This window comes from Cardiocondyla obscurior, linkage group LG01 (genome assembly GCF_019399895.1).
Source record: "Cardiocondyla obscurior isolate alpha-2009 linkage group LG01, Cobs3.1, whole genome shotgun sequence".
In the NCBI taxonomy this organism is placed as follows: Eukaryota; Metazoa; Arthropoda; class Insecta; order Hymenoptera; family Formicidae; genus Cardiocondyla; species Cardiocondyla obscurior.
The window spans coordinates 2934800-2957847 of NC_091864.1; the positions used below are offsets into that span (position 1 = coordinate 2934800).

The following is a 23048-nucleotide window of genomic DNA, read 5'->3' on the forward strand; positions in this document are numbered from 1 at the left end:
GAACGACTTGGCGAAGTGGGTGACGCAGGGGAGGGAGTCTCAACGTCGGGGGTTTAACGGACGCCAGGGTTCGATGTCCTTTTAAAGGAATCGACCACGGGCAAGGAAACGGTCCCGGTAAAGTCCTGAGGTACAGGCCGAGTACCACGCACGGCGTGTAACTTCGGGATACTGCGCGCGAGAGATCGGACACACCCAAGAGCGCCCTGCGTCTCCACGTCCTATAGGTATACACTATCGGTATTGATCCGCACGCACCGGCTCTCCTCCACGGCAGGGCCCCATCTTCCTTCCTTCCTTCCTTCCATCTCTCGGTCGTTCATTGGCCCGACGCTCCACAACACGTCACTCTCCATTACTCTCTCCTCTCGTTTCCTCTCTGTTTCACGACGTGACCCTTCGCGACCCTCGATCGCGGGTCAATCCTCGTCTCGACTTTCGCGAAACACTTGGCGGAAAATTGAAGAAAATCTCAAGTCCCGCTCGCACGGTCGGTCTTACCGGAGTCGAGAAGCAACGTGCTACGTTTCTTTTTGCTCGATCGAAATAGAATAGCGAGTTGACGTTACGTTATAATATTGTACACACGTTTCTTTGCGTTTCGATGAAATTTTTGATTTTTATGTTTTTCTTTGAGGAATTTTCCCTCGGGACTTTATCCGTTCTGGTTCAGATCGACGCCGGGCAACGCCGGAGATTCCGTTGCGCTTGCGAAATTAAACGTTCCTTGCATGTGAAAATACGTTGAAAAATCAACATGCCTCGTCAATTACGCGGCGGATGCGTGCGCGAAATGTAAAGCGCGCGCATGAGTGCACGTAGAAAGCGACCCCCATAACATGGTGTCTACTAATTGCTGGCACAGCTGGGAAAGTATTGATTCGTTGTCACGGGTAACACTTAAAAAAGGGGAAAAAAAAAATAAAAAATGAAAAAGGAACGGCGTATTAAACTTAAAACAAATTCGTACATTTTATTTCGTCAAGTCAATTAATTTGGGAGCTGTCCGGCTTGTACGACACTCGAAATCAATACACCGACATAGTCCACGTCGTCTCGAGAACAACGACTTTCGTCCGATGGTTAACGCGCCGGCAAATTGATTGTCAGCCGTGTAAAAGCGTGTTCCCCAACGGATCCGGCAACGGTAACGAAACCGCAAAGCAATGCAGCGATGTACTTTCGAGCGTACATCGACTGCGTGACCCATATCTCGCGATATGGTTGGAAACGAATCGTCGAGTGATGAATCCGCGCCTCCGGTTTCGGCTACTTTGATACGCGTGCCCGTCGAGGAATCTAATCCCGCGATTCTATTAAAAATAATTTTTTTCCCTTCCCATCTCAAGTATCCGCGCGAAGAAATGTGGCAAAATAAATCGTAAAATTAAATAAGTTAAAAAAAAAAATTGTAAAATAATGAAAAAACCCAACAATCGATTACACTCGAGCAATAAGAGCACTCGTCATAAATATTGCACTCGAGTCAAAAGCCCCGAGATAAACCTCGATACGTACGGGACGTATCGTATTAACAAAGATAAGCGAGAGCCGGTTTATCTATCGAATAACGATTTACTTATCGGGCCGATTCGCGTCCTTTCTAAGTCAACAAAATTATATTCCCCCAAAAAGATAAATTATCCCAGGCAATTTGCATCAGGCTTACGCGAACAACTCCGAATTGACCCACCGGGTCCGGTGACCGCGCGTAGATTTGTATCGCTCGAGGAGGGAAAAGTGTGGGCGAGCGAGTACCTAACATAAATCAACGAGCCTCGTGAGTGTGGCACTCGGCCACTCGGGCTGTAGCCGGCTCGCTGAACCGGCCCGGGGGGGGTGAATCTTGTACGCGCTAAACGGGGGAGGCTTTCCTGTTCCAGGGTGCGCGGACGGCGGCGACGCGCCCAAGAAGAAGGGTTTCTTCAAGGGCTTCTGGAAGCGGTCGCGCCATTACTCGCTGGAGAACCAATAGCCCAGGTGCGCGAGGGTGACGGGCCATCATCAGCGGTACAGGCAGACGCGGCAACGGCAGCGGAGCGGCATCGCGGCTACCACGACCCTCGCGAGCAACCCCTGCTGCTGTATCGTCCAGTAACCCCGATTTACACGCGTATATCGACCGCGGCCATCCTCTCTCTCTCTCTCTTTCTCTCACCTCCCTTTGCGCACTTCATCCCGCGCGCGGAATTTCACGCGTGTTCTCTTCCTCCGCCCTTCATTCTTCTCCCATTTTTTTTTCGTCTTGTTTTGTGTTTTTTTTTTTATTTTTTTGTTTTGTTTCTAAATCTGACCGACTACCTTTTTCGTTGGCACGAACCCTCCGCATCGTTACGAAGTAAAATATTCTGTATATGATTTTGTAATAATCTTCCAAGACTTTAAGTTCGTACTCGTACAGGCACACGAAGCATAGACTTGCGAAAGATTATTCCTTACGTTATATCTTGTACCTTTAAAAAGAGAAAAGAGAAGAAAAAAAAAGAAAAAAAAAAAGAATTAACTCCGTATTTGTTGTATGTACATAGGATTATAATGATATAACTCATCTTTTTGTATCCGGCCTTGACGGCATTGAAACAAGGTCTATCCCTTTTTTGGTTCCTTTCAGACAAGGCCAGCCGGCAATGATTTTTCACGTGCGCCGCAATAATAGGGTGAGTTACTGTGCGTTATTCGGTTCCAGTTTATCATTCGGTATTTCGCGCGAAAGTCCTACGGTTCGATCGTTTAAATCGACAAGTTTATCGGTTCGATCGTTAAGTATATTCCGGGTAAAAGCTGTCGAGGAAGGAAGTTCTCAATAATTTCCGCAGTCGAGGATACGAAATGACGGAGCGGATTAACTCTTATTAAAACGAGGAAATAAATTTTAATCGACTCGACGACTTTGCGCAACGCCGTAGAATCCTAATTAATTTTCGCAGGGGATTGCGTCGCGGTCTGTAGCAAAAGTTCGCATCGAAACACTTCTTCACGCTGTCTGTCACGCTGCAGAGTTTTCTCGCCACGTGTTATCACGCGTGTTATCTAAAGAGAGCCGCGCTAACCGTGGCGAGGAGACACCCCGAAGGATTTCTTTTTTTTCGTTAATTGACGAGTTCATCTTATCGATCCCCCGAAAACAATTACTTGTAAATTACCGTAACAGACATAGAATTGCACTTCAGGCGATGTAAAATATTTCCTGGGTTTACACAAGTGACAGCAGCAAGAATTCAATTAATTCTATTAACGCAAAATGGCCGGGTGATTTTTTTTTAATAAAATCACACGCTTTATATATTCGCATAATTAATAATGCGATCGTTATTATTTTTTTATTTGTCGCGATTCTCGCAGCTGTTATCACTCGTGCGAACTCGGTGAAGTTCTTTTTACAGAGAACGATGTCCGTGCGATTTTCCGCCTGTTACAGTGAGCGATTCGCTCGCGTAATCTTTTTTTTACGACGTAGATCGCTTTCCACGAGGGAAACTATAGAATTAATTTTCTAAGGGAATCCGAACCCTCGAAGCTTTTAATACTTTTGTCTCTCGAACATTTTTGATAAACGACGAGTCTTTATCGATTGGAATAAAAATTTTTTACCGTCACTGCGAGACGTTGAAGTGCGACACTTGGGTGTCGCGATTGGCGAAGATCGCGTCGCCTTTCGCAATTGAATTCCCTCGTCCCGCATCCTTTTGTAATTAAGAAACCCTCCCCCGCGTACGTAGAGACGAAACGAGAAATAGAACGGCAACAATAAACGATTAAATTATGCGGAGTATATGCTCGAGTAATACTCGGCGAGTGTGTGCGTGCATGCGTTGACGATTTGCGCGTGTATGACCGTACCGGAAGTGCGTGGATGTAAGAGAGGGATATGGACCGGGCGCGAATGCGAACGAGAACGCGAAAAAAAAAAAAAAAAAATGAGAGTGAACCGCGCATTATTACTGATACGACTGTAAGTTGATAGGATCATTAACACGTTGTAATGTTAATTATTATTAATGGGACGACCGCGCGTAATAGATGCGTGCGTGCAGGCGCACATATACACACACACACCCCCGCACGTTCACTCCGACACGCGTTTACGCTAAGATGAATATAAACATTATTGATTAACAATTATTGCCAATAATATATGCAATTCACTTGCGGTCGTAGCCGGTAATTGTAACGAAGAGAAACCCGGCGACGGTCGGCGAACGATCGTACGTATTATATTTAAATAGAGTCTTTAAGGTCGGTGTGGCAGTCACCCTCATCCCCTCGGACGTCCGACGTGCGGATACTTAGCCGTCGGTCGAAATGCCAAAGACCCAATCCTCCCCCAACCAACCCCCCCCCCTTCCCGATCCCCAGCTCGAGTGGCTTCGAGGGTGGCCCGCGGGATGGAGGAGGCCACTGACGAACCTTTCGCGATCGGCGTCTTTCCTCGTATATTTGTATTATAAACTGTTCCCCCGCCCATCGGTTTCACTATTCTCGCGGATTCACGGCGTTCATATCGAAAGTGAACGGGAGACTTGCGTTATCTCACCTCGAAGACTTTGACATTTGCGAACGAGCGGTCCCGCTCTTTCTACTTCTTTTTATTTTATTTCTTTTTATATATACATATATATATATATATTTTTTTTTTTTCCTTTCTTTTCACTTTCCGCAAATAACGATACTTGAATGTGGAAATAAGTCTCAGTGGGAAAGGACATCTCGGAGGCAAAAGGATACTCGGCGTCGCGCGCGAAGGATAACGCTGCTTCCACCGTCTCGGGATACGCTGACGCGTTTCGGCGGCGTTTAGTTGAAGAGCCCACGTCAAGTGTATCCTGTTGCCTCCGACGCTCCCGATTGCTCGTTGAATGTTAGACGATTTGACAGACGCTTGAGAAATATAATTTATCTTACTAAAGGTGTTCCACTTTATTACTTCTGTATTGTCACCAGAGCCAGTCGGACCGTAATGGCAGGCTCTCGGAACTGCAAAGCGATTTCTACGAAACGAACGGTCGTTGTTCTCAAGCTCTTCTGCTCGACACGTCACCGATATGTATTCCGTCCTCCGCTTTCCGCGCTGAAAGGGGAGGAGTGGAAAAAAAAAAAATAATAATAATAGAGGGTGCTTCCGCGCGACGCTTTTTCTCTTGGATTAAATCTCGGCCGACCGGCGGAATTTCATCCTCGACGCCGAGTACAACGGTGACGGGACGGGCTTTCCTCGTACGACAAAGGACACTGGGCATTTACGGAGCATCTGCCACGACAGGGTACAACCGTTAACGCGTAAAAGAATTTACACGTAAATTTACCGCGTCTCGCAGGTCAGATCAGGTCGAATTAAAGTCGATCAAGGCGACGGTGAAGAGGTACATACGCGTCGTAATTTAAGAAACTGGACAATCAAAATTGAAAGTACTCTTAACCGATTTTTAATAAACCTTAAATAATTTCTAATCGTTACTTCAATCAGAAATTAAAAGAAAAAAAAAAAAAAAGAATAATTAATAAAACGCACACGATAGAAAGTTTTAGAAAAGAAATGTTAAGGAAAAGAATTTCTAGTGTTTCAAGGATGTCTGTAAAGAGCTGTTTGATTTTCGTATCAAACTCCTCGCGCTGTTTATCTCTGATTAAGCCACGTGCCATGAGCTCATCGGGGAAACTTAGAATACGGCACCATTAACGCGACGTGCCGCGCATAGGTAAAACCAGTCGTTGAGAACACGTCGCGTGCATTTCTCCACCCTTTACGGGAGATCCGGTGTCATCTGCGAGACGCTGTTTGACGAGTGCGGCCTTTAAATTGAGGTCGCGGGACCGACAATCGGCGAGATTACGACGTGGATCCTTGGCGAAACGGGGAGCGCTTCCCGATTAAATTAACCTCCCGATCCCTAAACCGGACTCGATCAAGCCAAGCGACGAAATCAAAGGGGCCGTAAAAGTTCACCGCGCGTGAAAATGATACGAATTGCAAAAGGCGTAAGGCAAGAATCAAGTTACGCGTAAATTGCCCAATTCACATAGACGTGAAATTGCACCGCGAAAAATTCAGCGCGCCTCGCGCAATTAACTGCTTGCAAGAATTTCATTATTAAATAAAATAAAAAAATCACGTATGTAATTTTACAAAAATTACGTGCGTAAAGTTACGCGAACGTTTACGTTCGTTTATAAATAAATTGATAACGAAATTCTTCCAGCTGTCGCTCGCGCAAAATGTCCTCGCTGTACTTACGCGGCGGTGCGTTATCAGTTGGCGATTTGCGTGCGATTTTGTCCCGCAGCGCGTATGCGACCGCGGCTCGCGGTTCTTCGCCGATGTAACAGACTAGGATTCGAGTGACAAGCGAATTACAATGCGATGACTAATGTCGCGACGTGACGAAACCGCCGCTTCGCCTTCGCTCGGAGAACTCTCTCGGCGTCGAGTAGTCGTTTCGTCACGGCGGTCATCATTCCTCGTCGTTACTTATTTCACGTCACGTCACGACGGCGAGCAAGTCCGGAAACGTCGGCCGTTCAGCGGAGAAGCTACAGCTTTCGACGGGCGTGGAATCGAACGGAATTTTCACGCGGACATGGACAGTTTAACTGATTAAGATCCTTCGAGGAGGAAAAAAAAAAAAAAAAAAAGGGAAAGACAAAAAAAAAAGTATTCGGGCTTTGCGTGTAAAATAATAGAGAAGTAGTAGCTAAGTACCAAACCGTATGCCTTATACGCGAGGATTAGGATGGGATTACGTGCTTCGTGAATAGATTCGAACCTGTCGACGTAATTTATCTGCAAGGGCGCGTGTTGAAAATTATGTCGCAAAAAGCAAACGATTTTACTTTCCGAGCGGGTCTAAATAATAGTATTAAAATTAAATTTTTACAAGCGATACTTTATCGTAGGCTTCAAGGTTTGAGAATTATTTTAATTTACCGAATGCGGTTTTAATTAAATAAAAAAATTCAACTTAATCCCATCCTTAGCGAAGATCGACCGCGCTGATATCACGTCGGAGATGATTCCCTAAATTCGAATATCGACATCGATCTCGACGCGAAAAATGTCCCGGCCGTTCGTCAAGCAACGGTGCACGTTGCCGCGATATTTTCCGCGAGATTTACAAACTCTCGTTAATACGAATGTGTAACGATCTCGCGATATTTACCAGAGCCAGCCACGAGAGAAACGTACGTGGCAATCGAACTTCGTTCAAGTTCTTATCAGTCGAAAGTAAATTAAAAAGTCTTCGGTCGGGGACGTTAAGCGTCGTAAGATTGATATCTCGTTCGTTCGAACCCGCGATCTTCGAAACCTACGGCACCTGAAAACGATGCGGCGTATCCAAAGTCAATATTCCGAAACTTACATTTTCCGTCGAAACCACGAACGCGAGATGTCGAGCGAGAGTCGTGAAGATTCGGTGGATTAAAAAAAAATAAAAAATAAATACGAGCCGACCGTTAACAAAACGCATCTCCAATTTGATCGCCGCGAAATCGACGGCCGAAGAAGATGCCGAGTCGCTTCGACGATTCCTCGACGGCCGGACTAAAACGGGCAGGCGATCGAGAGAGGTGGCCGCCTCGAAGTGACGTCGCGGCAAGAAGAGATTATATGTCTTGCAACAGGTTGCAATTGCGCAATTATCGCAACCGTACGTGTGCGCGATGCGGCTCGGGGAGACCTTCGCGCGTCCTCGTTATGTTATATAAAATTTTCAGATTCGGCACGTACACATTTACACTTACATACGCAGATTACGGCGTACACTCGACATAACGGACACGCACGTTAATATAAAATTTATATGTATATACATATATATATATTGTATTATACGTGCTCTCGTAACTTGTCTCGCCTATTTAGATTACGGTGTAACTCTGTGTAAAATTACATCACGTATGGCGCACATCTATCGCTACGATAACGTTTAATTATAATGTTACGGTCGACGTGTTCGATCGGGCGCTCTGCCTCGCCGGCGCCGAACTGCCAAAAGCAACGTTCCATCGATAGGAAGGAAGGCTGCTAGTCGAACGAATTTACGAACTGCGAAACTCTACGAGGAAACACTTAACGCGACCGTTCACGAAAAAAGTATTTTCTGGTTTACGGTAACAACCGCGGGGAAGTCCTCGGGCGTAATAAAAAAAAAAATTGTTACCTCGACGGTTTTGAAGGGAGACCGACCGGTTCGAGATGAAGTCGCGAAGTTAGGAAATTAGGATCGGTGTCGCAACGTAAGATTTTACATTTTGTATCGAAGGAACAGATCGAATTCGAATAAACGGACAAGTAAGAGAGCGACGGGGATCACCGGCGCGCCCATTCGCAGAACTGATTTTAGTATCGTTGAAGAACTAGTACAAAATCGATAGCTTTACTATTTCAAGGGACACGCGATTCCCGCGACGCGAATAAAAAAAAAGTCTCTCGATCCCGGCGAGCACGAGCGTCCGATAACGCTAACGCTAAATGCACCGACAAATACTGCCCTCCCCCTTTCTTCCTGTTCCCAGATAAATTTGTAAACTGAAGTTATTGGAATTGTCCTGTCCACGTGGCGGGAGAGGATATAGAAATATATCGACATTTTTAGATTAATCACATTGTGTATTCATCCTCTCCCCGACGTTTCGTGTCCACTTGGACGTTGGATTATTTCTCACCGAATACCGTCGACGTCGCCGGTATAATAGTTTTAAGGAATCCACGCGTAGAATTAATCTCGACTTTTTGAAAAAAAAAAAAAAAGAAAAAAAAAAGGAAAAAAAAACCGCGCTTGACTCGGTTTTACTTTTTGAATTTCCTAGAATGAGATCTCACGCTTGGAAGTTTGGAAATGGAAAATGGAAAGGTACTTACGATTAGGAACGAGCAATGCAGAGCGAATGTGAAAGGAGCGATAGCCGTGATCTAGTTGCGACTTCTCAGTGAATCATCGTTTTCGCGAGGAAATGCGGGGATCTTTCCTGGAAGCGTCCACCGCAGTTTCCGCCGATGGAACAGACGTCAATAAAAAAGAAAAAAAACTGAAAGAATTTATGCTTGCCTTTACTTTAAGAGGTTCAAATTACTCAAAGAACGTAAAAAAAGGCGATGTTCATATTAAAAGAAATATATATGCACCTACCTGGAATGCGTTTCGACTTTCGTCGAGAGATTTCATCCATCACGTTTCGGATCTGGCGTAGATTTCGCTGGCGATCACTCGCATTTAGACGCAAGAGCATCGAACTTACTTTCCTTTTTCTTTTCTGTTTTTTTTTTGACCATCACTTTATATAAATTTATTATTCTTTTAAACACAATTTCGCTCTATTCGATCTTTACGTCTCGTCGTGTGCGAGGGATCTCGAGAGGAATCATATCTATTCCAGCTTTACAAAAGTTACATCCAGCTGACCCGCTCGCTGCCCTCCTCGGTCGACTTTCCTCTTCCTTGCCTTCTTTATTCATATTATATTTTACTTCTTCCCGCGTCTCCCTTTCTGCGATCCCTGCCGACGGTCTCGTCCTTTCCTCTCGCCGGTGAACGCGCCGCGACCTCAAAGACGGAAAGTGACAATAAAACGCACCTGCCTTCTCTTATTCACGTACCGAAATAGAAATTTTTGTGACGCTTTGTGATACACGCGCGCATTAATATAAACGGCATCGTCAGGTCCGACGTCGTACAAAAGCGACGAGCTACTAATTTGTTAAATCCATTTCGTTTTTCAAAAGAATCAATTTATTAACGAAGTAAAAGGCAAGTGTAAAACGCGCTGGTGGAGGGGAGGGAAAAAAATTGGAGAAGGCGGCAAAGAAATAGGGTGCAAGATATGGAGATACGCTTCGTTTTGAGTTATATTTTATATTGAAGATATATTACACCAATTTGCCGAGGTTGTGAAATAAGAAAATAAAATACCGCCTTCGTTTCCCTTTATGTTTCGTCGTCCCTTCACCGTACCCCTTCGGGAAAGACGATAAAATTTGAAACTGACCCGACGTGACGGCGAAGATTGTCGTCCAGAGGAAAGGAACTTCGTGTCGCCGATCTCTCGTACGCGAAGGGAACGCAGAAAGTGCGGGAGCCGCGGAGGAGCAAGATCGATGCCCCCCGGTGCCTGGGCCAGGCGTTCAGAAGTCATTTTCGCCTTCTCCGTGTCTTTCGTTTTCTCTCTTTTTTATTACAATTATTATTTCAATATTTATTCCTTCCTTTGTTATCAATAAAAATCGTTACATAGTAGTTTGGGCCGCTGCTTGGCGTCAGACGAATCGACAAGCATCCAATTACAGTAGTAATAGTAGCAGTAGTAGAGTAATAGTAGAGTAGTAATAATTGGTAGCGGTGTCGTGTGTACGTGTATGTATGCGTGACGTACGTGTAACCTGTTCCGAATGAGTGTGCGTGTATGTGTGTGTGTATGTGTGTGCTATCTCGTAATTCCTCCATGCGTCGAATAAATTATGCCGCGCGCAGCTGACGCGGAAATCTCTGACACGGGCAGGAATTCGCAGGTACACCGCTACATCACACGTGTAAAGAAGGTAAGAAATCCCCTCGATATCTTTCTCTCGCTCCGTTTCGCTCCTCTTCCCCTTTTATCCTCTCATCGCTCGAAAGTTAAAATTTTTTTATGCGACCTCAATTGTGCAAAAGCTACCCGGTGGACGTCAGACGCGGTGGGACTTCCTCGCGCGGGGCCAGGAAGCCGGAAGCCGTGAGGATACGGCGACAGGACGCGGAATCCGATAGATAAGATGACGCGACCACGCGCGCCGCCGACACCAGAAGAGCGAACGAAGATAAAGAGGCAACAAGCGATTAAATGCGCCGATCGGAGAGACGAGCAGCTTCCATTTAATAATTTAATCTCCCGCAGCCGAAGAATCATCCCCCCCTTCCCTCCCCCTTCTTTTTCTTCCGCGCTCTTATCTTATTCTCTCCTCTCCCCGTTACAAAGTAGGATGGTTCTTGCAAGCACGTCAGACTGTATCAGAATTTAATATATTTTATATTAATATTTAATATAAAACAGTGAGATATCTAATAATGGTGAAACATTAAGTATCAATTAACATTTCAGCGTTCTCGTACGACGCAGATCGAGACCAGGGGGCCGCCGGCACGGTTTTTACTACGCAAATATATAAAACTAAAAATCGAGAAAAGGATTTATTCTCTTCACTCACTTATTATCGCTGCGGTTTCCGCTCGAGCGTCTTTCCGCGAATTAGGCTCGTTCGATGGACTTCCTCCGACCTAACGATATACCTGCGAATGTATCTACCGTGTAAAATTTCTTTTCTTTTTTTTTTTTCTTTCTTCTTTTTATTCTCGCATGCACTTGCAAATGAGGCAATACGTGTATATGTATGTAGTGTATATGTTCATATATACGCTGATGTGGATGTGTTCTTTTTTTTTTTTTTCTTTTCTTTTCTTTTTTTGCATATTTCTCTCTTCCTCTCTCTCGCTCGCTCGCTCGCTCTCTCTCTCTAACGTTCTCTCTCTCTCTTTCTCTCATTTGCACACGCACACACACACTCTCTCTCACCGTCTTGTCGATAAAAATCTCAGCAGTTTATGACACATCGTTCGCCATTTTGTTTTATTCTTCTTACACATAGCAATAATAAAGACAGTAAATAGCTAAAAGGACCGTATCGATTCTTGGGGGAATGGGGAGAGACGGCCAAGATTGTGCGGCCAATCCATGCCGTATCGCCCGCTGCCGCATACTCGCCCGCGCTGTCATCATTTTATCGTTATCATCGTTATCGTTATTGTTATCGCCACCGCCGTTCGTTATCGCCATCATCGTCATACCTCCGCTCTCGCGGTACATTGTCGCATTCTCTCTCTCTCTCTCACTCTCTCTCTCACGCACGCACGCACAAAATTTTTCCTTGCATCTCCTCCCCGCCGCTCTTTACCGCATTCTCCGAGTTTTTCTCTTACTTTTGAAATTCCTCTCGTCGATCGTTTCCTGTTTTTCTCTCACTTTCAAACTGACATGTATACGTAACTTTTTTTTTTTTTTTTCCCCGGTCTTCCTCTCACTCAGTCACTCACTCATTCGCTCCCTCTCGCTTATCACTTCCTCTTTCTGCGCGCATGCGTTCGCTCTTTCGTGCTCTACGAAAAAGATAGCAAGTCTAACACACAGCGGTTTATTGTTATTTATTATCATTTTTTTTTTTTTTTCCTTTTTTATACTTAATTAATATGTGTGTTTGTATCGTTTCAGCGAAATGCCATGCGAACGGTTACAAAATTTCGCATCTGTATCTTTCTCTCCTCTCATTCTCTATCTTTCCTTCCTCTCATCTCGCTCTTCCTTTCATTTTTCTTTCTCTTCTCCCTAATATCTATCTATCGATTGATCATTATTGCCTTTCTCCGTGCACACGTGAAGCCGGTGCGTAGACGAAGCGACTGTTGCACACCTCGAATGTGCGGAAAATGTGTGATACGAAACGAGACCGATCGTTTCCGCGCGCGTCATATCATCTCCGTGATATCTCGGTGTTCTTCAAACGGCGCCGAGAAGCGGATAACATCTCCAATAAACCGGGGCTTAAGATACTCCGCGGAAACGACCGGCGCTCCTCCCTTCTCGGAATATGAACCGAGGGCATGTAACGCAAGAAGTGCGACGGGCAATGTGACGTTTGCTGCCAGACTTCCGCTCGCGGATCTCGAGATCGTCGCTCGGGATGTCCCGGGTGCCCTTTCGACCGCCGCTCGTAAAATGAATTCATTAGAGTAAAGAAAAAAAAAAATTAATAAGATCCGCAACCGTTCGGCGCGGGACCTATTTATTCATCTCGACCACTTCTATCTCACTTAGCGGTCGAAAGAGAAATCTAAGACAGTCCCAGCATCCGCGGTGCATCTCCGTTGCGCTATCGCTCTTTTTATTTTATTTTTTTTTTTTAATCAGAGAAGTCAGTTCGGGAGCCCTGCGACGTCGATGACGTCCCGTGAACGCGCGTCTCCGGGTGGTGATCGATCGAAACCCCCCGCCGCCGTCGATCTTCGTCCTTCCGGTATACGCGTCGGCATTTCGGACGCGGTCCCGCATCTCTCACAGCCGTCGAGACTCGCGAATGTGTCCGGGGATGAGGTGAGGAAAGGGAGCCGCAGAGGGTGAGGACCGAAGGGGGGGAAGATCAAGAGTAGATAGAGAGCAGACGTGACGATGACGTCGGGTATCGATAAGACGCTGGTAGCTTCCCCCGCAATCTTCGACGCACGTGTGCGCCGCCGACGGGACGCGTAAACGCCGGCAGGTACGACCCGGGGACACGCGTACCCTACGAGATTCACGCGTGGACGCTTAAGTACGTATACGTGTACGACCGAGAGGAGGAGGAGGAGGTGAGATACGGAGGCGGCGGTTCGTAGGCGATGGTTAGGTGAGGAAGAGCACGAAGGGAGGTGAACGCGCCGTTGTTTACGTATGATGCGTGCGTGTACTCGGCGTGAATTCGCGCGTGCATTCGGTTCCCGTTCTTCTCTACGTCGCCGTCAAAGGAAAAAGAAGGTAAAAAAAAAAAAAAAAAAAAAAAAAACGAAAATCGAGATGGAGAGAACGATGACTGGGAGCAGTAATGTAGCTGCTCTCGGCTAGATGTTGCTTTTTCGCTGCTGCTGTGGCTGCTGTATCTCTTCCTGCGCGTCGCGCGGCAGGGCGTGCGGCAATTCCGGGGCAACTCGTGCGGCATGGCGCATGTTCCATTCGCTGTTCATTAAAATAATCGATCGTATCGTTTATTATTAATATTAGATATTTGTGTTGGGTCCCAGAGGTTACTGTAACAGAAAGCAAGATCGAGTCGCGGGTTAGTCGGCTGCCCGGGATCCTCCGTTATTGCCTACCGCTTTCTTTGTGGCCGTTCCTCTCGTTCTTGCGTGCGACGGGAAAGTTGCAGAATGCAAAGAGGAAACAAAAAATTCTGGCTGATTTAACTCATCCGAAGGAATGAACGAGTGTAGACATTTAATTAATTAATCAAAATGAAATTTAAAAAAAAATCCACGATATAGTTATCTCTACTTTGCACACTTGTTTTCAATTAGAATCGAAGACACTAATATGCTAAGCGCTAAGTTTGAACGGCGGTTATCGCGAGACGTCAGGCATCATCCATGGAAATGAACCAAGAAGCGATGTCTCGTCTTGTTCTTAGGAAAAAAAAATAAAATAAAAAAAACGTTTATCGCTATCGTGATGTCTAGAAAGCGAATGTACGAATGTATGGCGTGGTTAGTCATCGACGCACAAGTTTATATCAAGCTAGACCCGCTCACTGAAGATTATCCGTCTCTGAGTCACGCGGATTTCGTAATCGTTTCGCGTTTCATTCATCTAACATTAAAAAAAAAAAAAAAAAAAAAAAAAATTAATAAACCGTCGTTGATTATTGAAAAAAAAAAGAATAGAATCAACGTCCCGATGTCCACTCTGCCGACTTTTCCTTTTATATTTTTTTAAATATAAATCCTCGGCCGACAGAACAAATCGCAGAAAATTACTTTTTTTTTCTCTTTTTTCTATCAAAGCTTGTATTCCGCCTTTGTGTAGCTTTCCCGCGCCGTCTAAAGCTCCGTTTCAAAAAATACGACACGCAAAACGATTTCTAAAATTGTTTCGCGACATTATTAATTTGTGACTAATTCGTTCAATTATGCCGCTGCCGTTCCGTAGGTGTTTACTGTTTTCTTCGTCGCGTAATGTTCCGGTATCGTGATCCGTCGCAACGTGATACGCCACGCGTATGTGCATGGCATGCGTGTACGTAAACCGCAGTTTGTAGTCAAACTCGAGATACCGAGCGCGGAGTAACGATATCCGTTGCTGGCGGCGTTTCGCACGGGCAAGTCAAATGTCACCGAAACAGCCGGAAGAATATTCCTGGACTCCCTCTCGTTTCGACCGGCCGGCCGACTGTAAATTACGCGAATTGGAGAAACGTAGGGACGCGAGAAAGCAACGACCCGATCGAGAGAGAGAAGCGTTTCTTCCATTCGCAGTGGCAGGCTCGGAGCTTGACAGCCGAGCGCGAAAACGCGCGTCGGCACAATAGGGGCGTGTGCAAATGCTCGCGGGATGCGAGTATTGAGTGACAAGCCGATAATGATAAGTCCGTGGCGGTGAGCGACACGTGGAGGGAAGCTCGCTGGTTAAACCGTGGCGAGGGGAATCATGAATAAACGTCGCATTAATCCGATGCGTCACGCAGGTAGTGATAAACCTAAGAAACATTCGACGTAACAGTTTGGAATATTTCGCAAGCAATGAAGAGCTCAATTTCCTGACGAATTGAAAGTCCCTCTAGGCTCGTTATTTTAATCGGAGCGTATTCTTTTTTTTTATTCAATCTTATTTTTAACGATTTAAAGTTTAAAGTGTTCGGGAGGGGCCAAGCATTCCCACGGACGATTGAATTCTGGAGATTCAAGGCTCGCAGAATCAAAATTTTCAAGATTCTCCAGTCACGAGATAAGTCGGTTAATTTAAAATGTTTTAAAATAATTCGTGGGGACTTGAGTTTCTTGAAATGTTTCGCGAGAGCCGTCTCGCGATCGATTTTACGCGTTAATAGAAGCGACAATTATTGAAGAAACGTATATGCATACATATCGCTTGATATTTTCTATCTAATTTTATTCTGCGGGAAATAACGCTTGTTATCAACGAGTCTTTGCTTTGCATACGTCCCTTTTGTTTAATTTAATGAAACAATTATATTTCTGAGTATTAATATCAAATTTAATTTTTCTTATCAATCTCCTTATTAATTCGTTAAAGCTAATGATGTTTTCGAGTTGCTCATATTATATTTTTTTTTTTTTATACAATTCTGTTCGCAAAGATCGTCTCACGCATTTGCAGAGCTGATTAAACTTTATCTTTGCCGTGAAAATACGACGAGGTCGGTAGATGTTGGCGAACGGTTGAATAGTGCCTCTGGGACGAATTTAAAGAAGGCGGATTAACGCAGTTTACTCCCTCGTCGGCTACGCAAAAAAAAAGGAAAAAAAAAATTGAATTTCTCCGCACGTAAATGTACGAAAATAAATCCCATCCGAGGGGACCCGTAGGAGAAAATGTTTCTAATTGACGGGGAGATTCTCGCCGTCCCGAGACTTCCACGGTAGGCCGGGGGCCGCGGCGATTGCTTTAAAGCGATAAAGCGTCGTGATACTGACCTAATAGCCGCAGGACACGAGGTATTCGCCCAGTTTTTCAACGACAGATGCGGCCTGCTGTGGTTGTATGGGGTCCTCATACAGGGAGACAACTACGGCTTGCGTCGTCTTCATGCAGTGGACGCCGACTTTGCCGAGTTTCGCCCTTATCACACGGTCCGTGCCAGATAAGTAGATGTACCTATTGCCGGCTAAGGTAACCCCCGACGACGTCAGGATGTCTTGCTCTTCGAAACTCTGCACTAATTTCGCGAGCTCCTCTTTACTTACCTAGAAAAAATAAAGAAAAGTCTCGTAAGTACGCGCGTAACGCGACAATCGTTGCGCACACGTCACCGCCGGCGATCAAAATTAATAAACGATATCGTGTCGCTTACGCGACTATCGTGAAGGTTTGGAATTGTCACGTTCGTAAAAACACGGTGCGAGGACGCCGCGACTCGAGCTGGCGCCGAGCCACCTTGTGATTTACTCTAGATCTAATTTCTAAGATAGATTGTATTTTTACATGACCAAAAATACCCCGGCGGGATCTTGTAAGTATTCATCAGCCTTGGAATTATTATTAATAATGCAAAGTACGTCAGAGTCCGATCTGACACACCGGTGTTCCGTACAGAAATAATATGTGAATTAATACAGTATTCAAGGGTCTACCTCGCCGGTGGAAAACCATTCAATCAACGGCAATTTCCGAAGTGGAATAATTTACGCGTTCGAGTATTTCGAAGCTGGAAAATACAGGGAGCGAATATTGTATCACACACGCCGCTTGGAGGACGCATAAGCGTACGTTCAAATGTATTATACTTTCACATCATGAATTTTAATCAGCATTTAAATCCCTACTTTTCTTTTTCATAAACTCGTCGGATCCTAACTCGTCGGAAATCTATTCTAATTTAAAGAATCTATTCTCCAAGAGGAAAAAAAAGAAAGAAAAAAAAAGAAAAAAAGGAAAAAAAAAAAACAAGAAATATTTAGAAAAACCTATGAACAGAAATCATATCCGATTATTTATGCTCCCGCAGATAAGATAACGGAGATATTTCTTTATTAGGGAACTTCTTTCATTGAAAACTATTCTTTATTACGGCTTATCCACTACCGACAGTTGCACATAAATCTTCCGGAAACCAAACGGACGGAGCTCAGATTTCAAAGCCAAGTGTCTCAAAGTCAATTGCTCTTAACCCGTTCGTGCCCAACGGGTCGGCCGACATAGAAGGGAGATAATCAACGATAAGAGCCATAATTCACGTTAGCATCGATCCAATACGCTATAGCAATTGTTACCAAGTATAACGGTCGTCCTACATCAAGCTGGATGACGACGAGCCCTTAATCTCGTCGAAGGTAAATGCCGGTGGATCTTAACGTGATCCAGTGCTCGCAATGAAATCAGGTCTCGCCGTGCGAGCGTGTTTAACATCGCCCTTTCATTCCCCGATCCAGTTTCGTTTTCGACGCGGCGACTGCGAGGATACGTTACGTATTTCACCTCTTCGGTAAAGGAGAACCGAGATAAGATTCTCACGCGAACGCACGTCTGCTTCTCCATTCCGAAGACGGGGAGGTGAAGGGGCGAGCCGGAGGAAGGCAGACGTACAAAAGCTAATCTTAATGAAACGACAAAGCGGGCCGTTAAAGCAGATCGATGGCTGATCCTAAAATGCCGACGCGTAAACGCGCGTTGCAGTTAATCCGAGATGATCTAAGACGACCTTGAACTATAAGCGCACTCGATTAAGGCGTCTTTGTACGGCCGGCCGCCGTCTTCTTTCTCACGGTTCTGCACATTTGTGCACGCCCGGCTGACTTTGCGCTCTCCTTTTTTTTTTTCTTTCTCTCTTCTGTCTTTCTCTCTCTCACGTGGGTAAATTATTTCCGCCCGAAACATCGCCTTAAAATATCCTTAAAATATTATCCCGGGTCAAAGTGCAAGTGTGCTTCGTGCAAAACAGATATATCGAGCTTCCCTGGCGAAAATTCAGCGTTTGATTCTTATTTTTTTGACTTACATAAAATCGTAATTTGATCTTCGATCCTTCGGTCATTTAATTTCACGTGACGAACTTTATTTCTGCGAGATATTCACTCTTGATGTATTGAAAAAAATTAAGAGAATCTTTCGTTATTTATCGGGTATCAAAAACAGTTCAACGACGCGATATTCTGAATTTACGAAGGATTAGCTGAAAGAGATTTAATCGGTATTTTTCTTTTTTTTTCTTTTTTTGCAATTCTCACTCGCGGCGCCGTAGAAAGGAGGTCGTCGTTTCACGTCACCCTCGCAAGGATTCTCTCTTAATATGGGCGCACAATCACGAATACGTATTCAACCATCGGCAAACGTGGAAAAAAAAAATTCCCGTATCCTCCTTCGTCACTGTATTCTCAATATAACTGCGATATAAACTGGCGACATAAGCAAGATATGTTATTTATATCCGTTTCTGATTTTTTTTTTTTTTTTTTTATTACATGCATTTTTTCTCGCGTAATGTTTATGAGTCAGATACGTTCTTTTTTTTATTTGTAACTGATAATGGGATAGACTCGCTCGATCAAATTATCAAAATCGCGATAAAGTGTAATTATATATACATATTAAGTATTTCATTACCAGGAAAATATTTGTTTCTCGTTCAGTTAATTTTATTGATTCATTTAATGATTTATTTCATAAATTTATTAAACTTTTTTTCGTTTTTTTTAGTGTTATAATACTGTATATATGTATATTTAACGCGATTTGAGATAAATTTTTTATTAATTAAAGGCAAAAAAAAATTATACTTTTTGTATAGCGATTTAATATCAAGAAATGCTAAATACGAAATGTTAAAGCGTGATTCGTGATAAAACTACGACGATCACAGAACCACTTTCTAATACAGTCCTGAGAATGATGAATCACTCCTTTGAAGCTGGTGTTTCATCTTCGTTTAACCCTTTACTTGCAAATGTCGCGGCAGCTTGCTTACGAAATTTCCAGGAAAAGGAAATTAAATTCAAAATGTAAAAATAATCGCGATTCACGAGCGAAATAACAAGATAAAAAAAAAAAAAAAAGAATTGACGAGAATCGGAAATAAAATATCAATCCGAAAGAAATCCGACTTGCAACCTAGCCCTTTTCATATCAACGCGAAACAGCTTTAATTTCAATTTAATCAACTCCTTTAGATTTAAGAATTAAAAAAAAGTCTGGTTGCTTTAAAATAAAAATAAAATAAAAAAAAAAAAAAAAAACCTTTCCGATTATCGTCAATTTATATCAGCGAATTTTTGACTTTCATCGACTGTAATTTATACAATACATACGTCTTGAATAATCTTATTGGAATTGAGCCCCTCTCGACACAGCTTTGCGAGATTACCGGCTGACCGGCCGGACGGACCGATCGGCCAGCCGGCCGGCGTCGCCATTTTGAAATTGGCGACCAGAAAGCGTGCGCGCCGAGGCCACGCTGCAGCTGGCGACCTTTATTTTCTGATCTTACCCAGCCATGGCTTTTCGTGCGGTCATGTGCGCTCTAACCTAACCTATCCCGATCTACAGCCGTCTTGCAAATTTCGATCACCTTTATAGACGTAAAGACGTAATCCCCTCGGCTTCTAGCTCGCCTATTCAGAATTCAGAACCGTCGAGTTGTTTTTTTAATCGAACCAGAGGGCACGGAAATTTAAACAGTCCGTTTAATCTGTGATTCCCAGTCCGCGATCTTTAGTCCGATATATGAACTTTACGTTGGACTTTCTCCCGATGAATTATTCCCAAAAAGATTTTTTGCAAACGATGATTACTTTTAATGATGAATTTACCGACACAATTCGCGAGGAGCTTCAAAAGTGCGACCTGGAGGGCGCGACAATCACGTTTAGCTTTCACTGTGGGATCATCGAGCAATCGAAATTCCTTTTTTTTTTTTCTTATTAAAAAATCTACCTTTGTGCAACGGAGGCACGATGACAATAAAATGAACCTAAGCAAATTTTTAGAAAACTTATCTGAACGTCACTGTAGGTTTTTCATGTTTCTCGTAGTCTTTGCATTTAGAAGTTTTGCGTTATCTTTTCCTCCGACGTTTCAATGTGCGTTATTTTCAAAGTGAAACCTTTAAGAATTCAAAGCAACACGAGGCAAATCCGACAAAGCGCAAATATCTAAACGACGTAATAGAGCAGAAATATTTTTCCGGTGATGATTATCACGTTTAAACCTGATTGATAAAACTTGATTGAAAATGACGCAATGTCTTGTTTTTCCGACATACAATCACCGACATTATTAGTTTCACGGAAGACGCAAGAGTTTCTCATGTAAACTGTCGAAATTTATTTAGATCAGTTAACATAAATGTTTCAACTTTAATACATAAAATTTATTTAAGCAAAAATTCTTAAATTATTTGCAGCCGTAAAATTAAATTTAAAATAAAAAGAAAGAAAGAAAGAGAAAGAGAGAGAGAGAGAGATCTTCCCTAAAAAAAAACCAAGTCCACATATCAAATATAGGTTAAGTAACTTAATAACCGTTAATCAAATCATCTTTACGATGCATATAAAAATAAAGAATCATCTTCGAGAGCGCACAAGATAAAACGAAATATGCGTGTACGAGTAAAACGAATAATTAAGCTATGATTACCGTTTAACTGAAACTTTACGTTCTCGCGGAATGAGCGACTCGAAGGAGCGAGGTATTTCGGGGGGAATTTCAGAGCGGGTTTAAGACAACTCGGGCATCTTCTTTATTTCCCAGATAATAGGAATTGAAATATATTACGCATGCATATCCGGCGTGCCGGCAAGAATCACGCAGCCGCCTCTCTCGTGGTCGCGCGATTACGGATGGGTTAACCTAAAAATTCGCATTCGCTCGTGGGAAGGGGCATTTTCGTGAAATTCGTCAGTTCGACGTAGCAGAGAGCGCGATCGTCCGCGCGAGCAACGATTGAGAATTCCCCGTCGGTCGCCGACGAAATGGACCACCATTTCTGCATCGCGGTGCGACGATGCGACGCGTGTCCAGCGAGTTGTTAGAAGGCGGCCATGTTAAGCGTCGTCGGCATCGTCGCTGCCGCTTACCGCCGCCGAAAAATCATCGCGTGGGATATCGCTCGCGACGGTACGGCCTGGACGGGAGAGAGGTCTTCGTAACGCGAATTTCGGACGCCACGAGCACGTGGGAGGCGACCGCCGCGTCTTCCTGTCGGCGACAGGAAGCCGAGCGGCGGCCTCGTTTCCTTCGTGCCCGCGACGATGCGCCAGGCGCCAGAGTACGAGCTCGCGATCGTCGTCGTCGCGGACAATGCGGAGGGATTTACGCGCGAAAACCACCGGGAGCCCACCGCCGTCGTCGCTATCACGCCACACCCTTTCTCGACGCGCACAGAATCGATCCTCGAACCGGCGAGCTAACGCTGACTAACGCCCCGCGTGAGAGCTGCTCTCGGTTGACGATCGCTCCCCTTATCGCCCCGGTGATTCGACGACCGAGAGTGACACGGACGCGCTCGTTTGCACGCGCACCGCGACGATCGATTTCGTCGCCCGCGTATCCTCCGAGGAACGAGACGCGGAACATGTCCGCCGCCTCCGAAACGGTCCCCCCTTTCGCCGTTTAAGAGAATCTGGCGACGGCGACGAACCGTCGTCGGGAACGGTCGCCGATGACGGTGCGGGACGTCGCGTAGCGATAGAATATAGTTAACCGACCGGCTGCCGGCCGGCCGGCCGGCGGCACGTCTACGTGGCATTATATTTCGGGGTTAGAAAGCGAGTCGACGACGTGCATGCCGCGAGGCGCGGTGCGACGCGGCGCGGTGCGGCACGGCTCGACTCATTTCGAACCGGTTCGTCCCATGCACGGGAGGCCGAAGCCCGGATCTCGCGGACGATCCTCGCCAGAGCACATCTGTCCTCTCCCTTTCTTGCTCCACGCTCGCGAGACCTTCTCGCGCCCGCGCCCGTTCGCCCGCGCGCGCGCGCGCGCGCACCGACAAAGCCGCGTTTTCGTGCCTTACCGGAGGGCCTCTTTTACTCCGCGCACTTTCCCTTTTATCGAGGGGGGCGTGCTGCCACCAAATCTATTTGTCCCCTGTTCTCGTCCCCCTCGCGCCGACCGTCGTTTCTACTCATTCGCTCTTTTCCTCCTTCCCTCCCTCTCGCTCCCGTGCGATCGCTTACTCTTTCTCTCTCTCTTCAGTCACTCCACTCACGCTCTCCTTCTCTCTCTCTCTCTCTCTCTCGCTTTCTCTATCATTTCTCGATATATTCGTTCGGGTTGTACTACTCACTTCGAAGCCCTCAGATTTCGCCCACACATTGCCATCGTGTCCGGCGATCGCCGCTTTGGTAACACACCTAGACGCGAGCAGCTGCTTATCAACGTAATCCTGCCAGCTCATTTTTGAACACAAGGAGGGGAGAGGGCGACCGAAACCGTTTCACTACCGCCACACTAGACGACCGCAACCCGTCACCGACTGTCTCGTCTCGCGACTACCGATACGCGACTCCGAAACGCCGGTCGTTCCGCCACCCCTCTCCCTCGCGGCGCACTTTGCCCCTCCCAGCGTCCATTGCCGTCATCGTCAAATTGTGCTACGCAGCTACGTCGCGACCTCTGCCCAATTCGTCCATGAAACACCCGGACGAAGATCCTAGGAACTTAGCTTTAACGTTGAAGAATATCTTCGAGGAGCCAATAACGTGGCGGCAATAGCGAGCAGATGGTGCAGGCGGTACAGCGGTAAATTCAATAACAAATAAATTTAAAAAACTTAATACAAAATAAAAAAAAATTATTTATTAAAATTTAATTGCTAAATAAATAGA

At 45.1% G+C, this 23048-nt stretch overlaps 2 protein-coding genes across 5 annotated transcripts in view; one reads left to right on the forward strand and one right to left on the reverse strand.

Moving 5' to 3' along the window:
* LOC139103975 (uncharacterized) overlaps window positions 1-7436 on the forward strand; it is a 139079-nt gene extending 131643 nt beyond the window's left edge. For all 3 annotated transcript variants that reach the window (XM_070659185.1, XM_070659194.1, XM_070659176.1), the window contains one exon: window positions 1884-7436. In XM_070659185.1, coding sequence (XP_070515286.1) covers window positions 1884-1975 — 92 coding nt within the window. In that variant the 3' untranslated portion in view covers window positions 1976-7436. The remainder of the gene's footprint in view (window positions 1-1883) is intronic.
* Window positions 7437-10146: 2710 nt separating this feature from the next.
* On the reverse strand, window positions 10147-22731 carry LOC139104007 (profilin). 2 transcript variants are annotated; one of them, XM_070659229.1, is made up of 3 exons: window positions 22508-22730; window positions 16203-16472; window positions 10147-13802 (listed from the first exon to the last, which is right to left on the reverse strand). In XM_070659229.1, exons 1-2 carry the CDS (start codon window positions 22616-22618, stop codon window positions 16203-16205), a joined length of 381 nt encoding a protein of 126 aa, XP_070515330.1. In that variant the 5' UTR covers window positions 22619-22730; the 3' UTR covers window positions 10147-13802. The 2 variants fall into 2 exon arrangements, with proteins under 2 accessions (XP_070515330.1, XP_070515336.1); XM_070659235.1 differs by lacking the exon at window positions 10147-13802 and adding an exon at window positions 15694-16010 and having other exon boundaries at window positions 22508-22731.
* Between the last annotated feature and the right edge of the window lie 317 nt (window positions 22732-23048).

Bases quoted from the DNA above. Each gene is read 5' to 3' on its own strand.
- LOC139104007 (XM_070659229.1), bottom strand. From the start codon at position 22,618: ATGAGCTGGCAGGATTACGTTGATAAGCAGCTGCTCGCGTCTAGGTGT. The intron at 16,473-22,507 runs GTGAGTAGTACA...TATTTTTTCTAG, and splicing joins CGAAATCTGAGGGCTTCGAA to GTAAGTAAAGAGGAGCTCGC.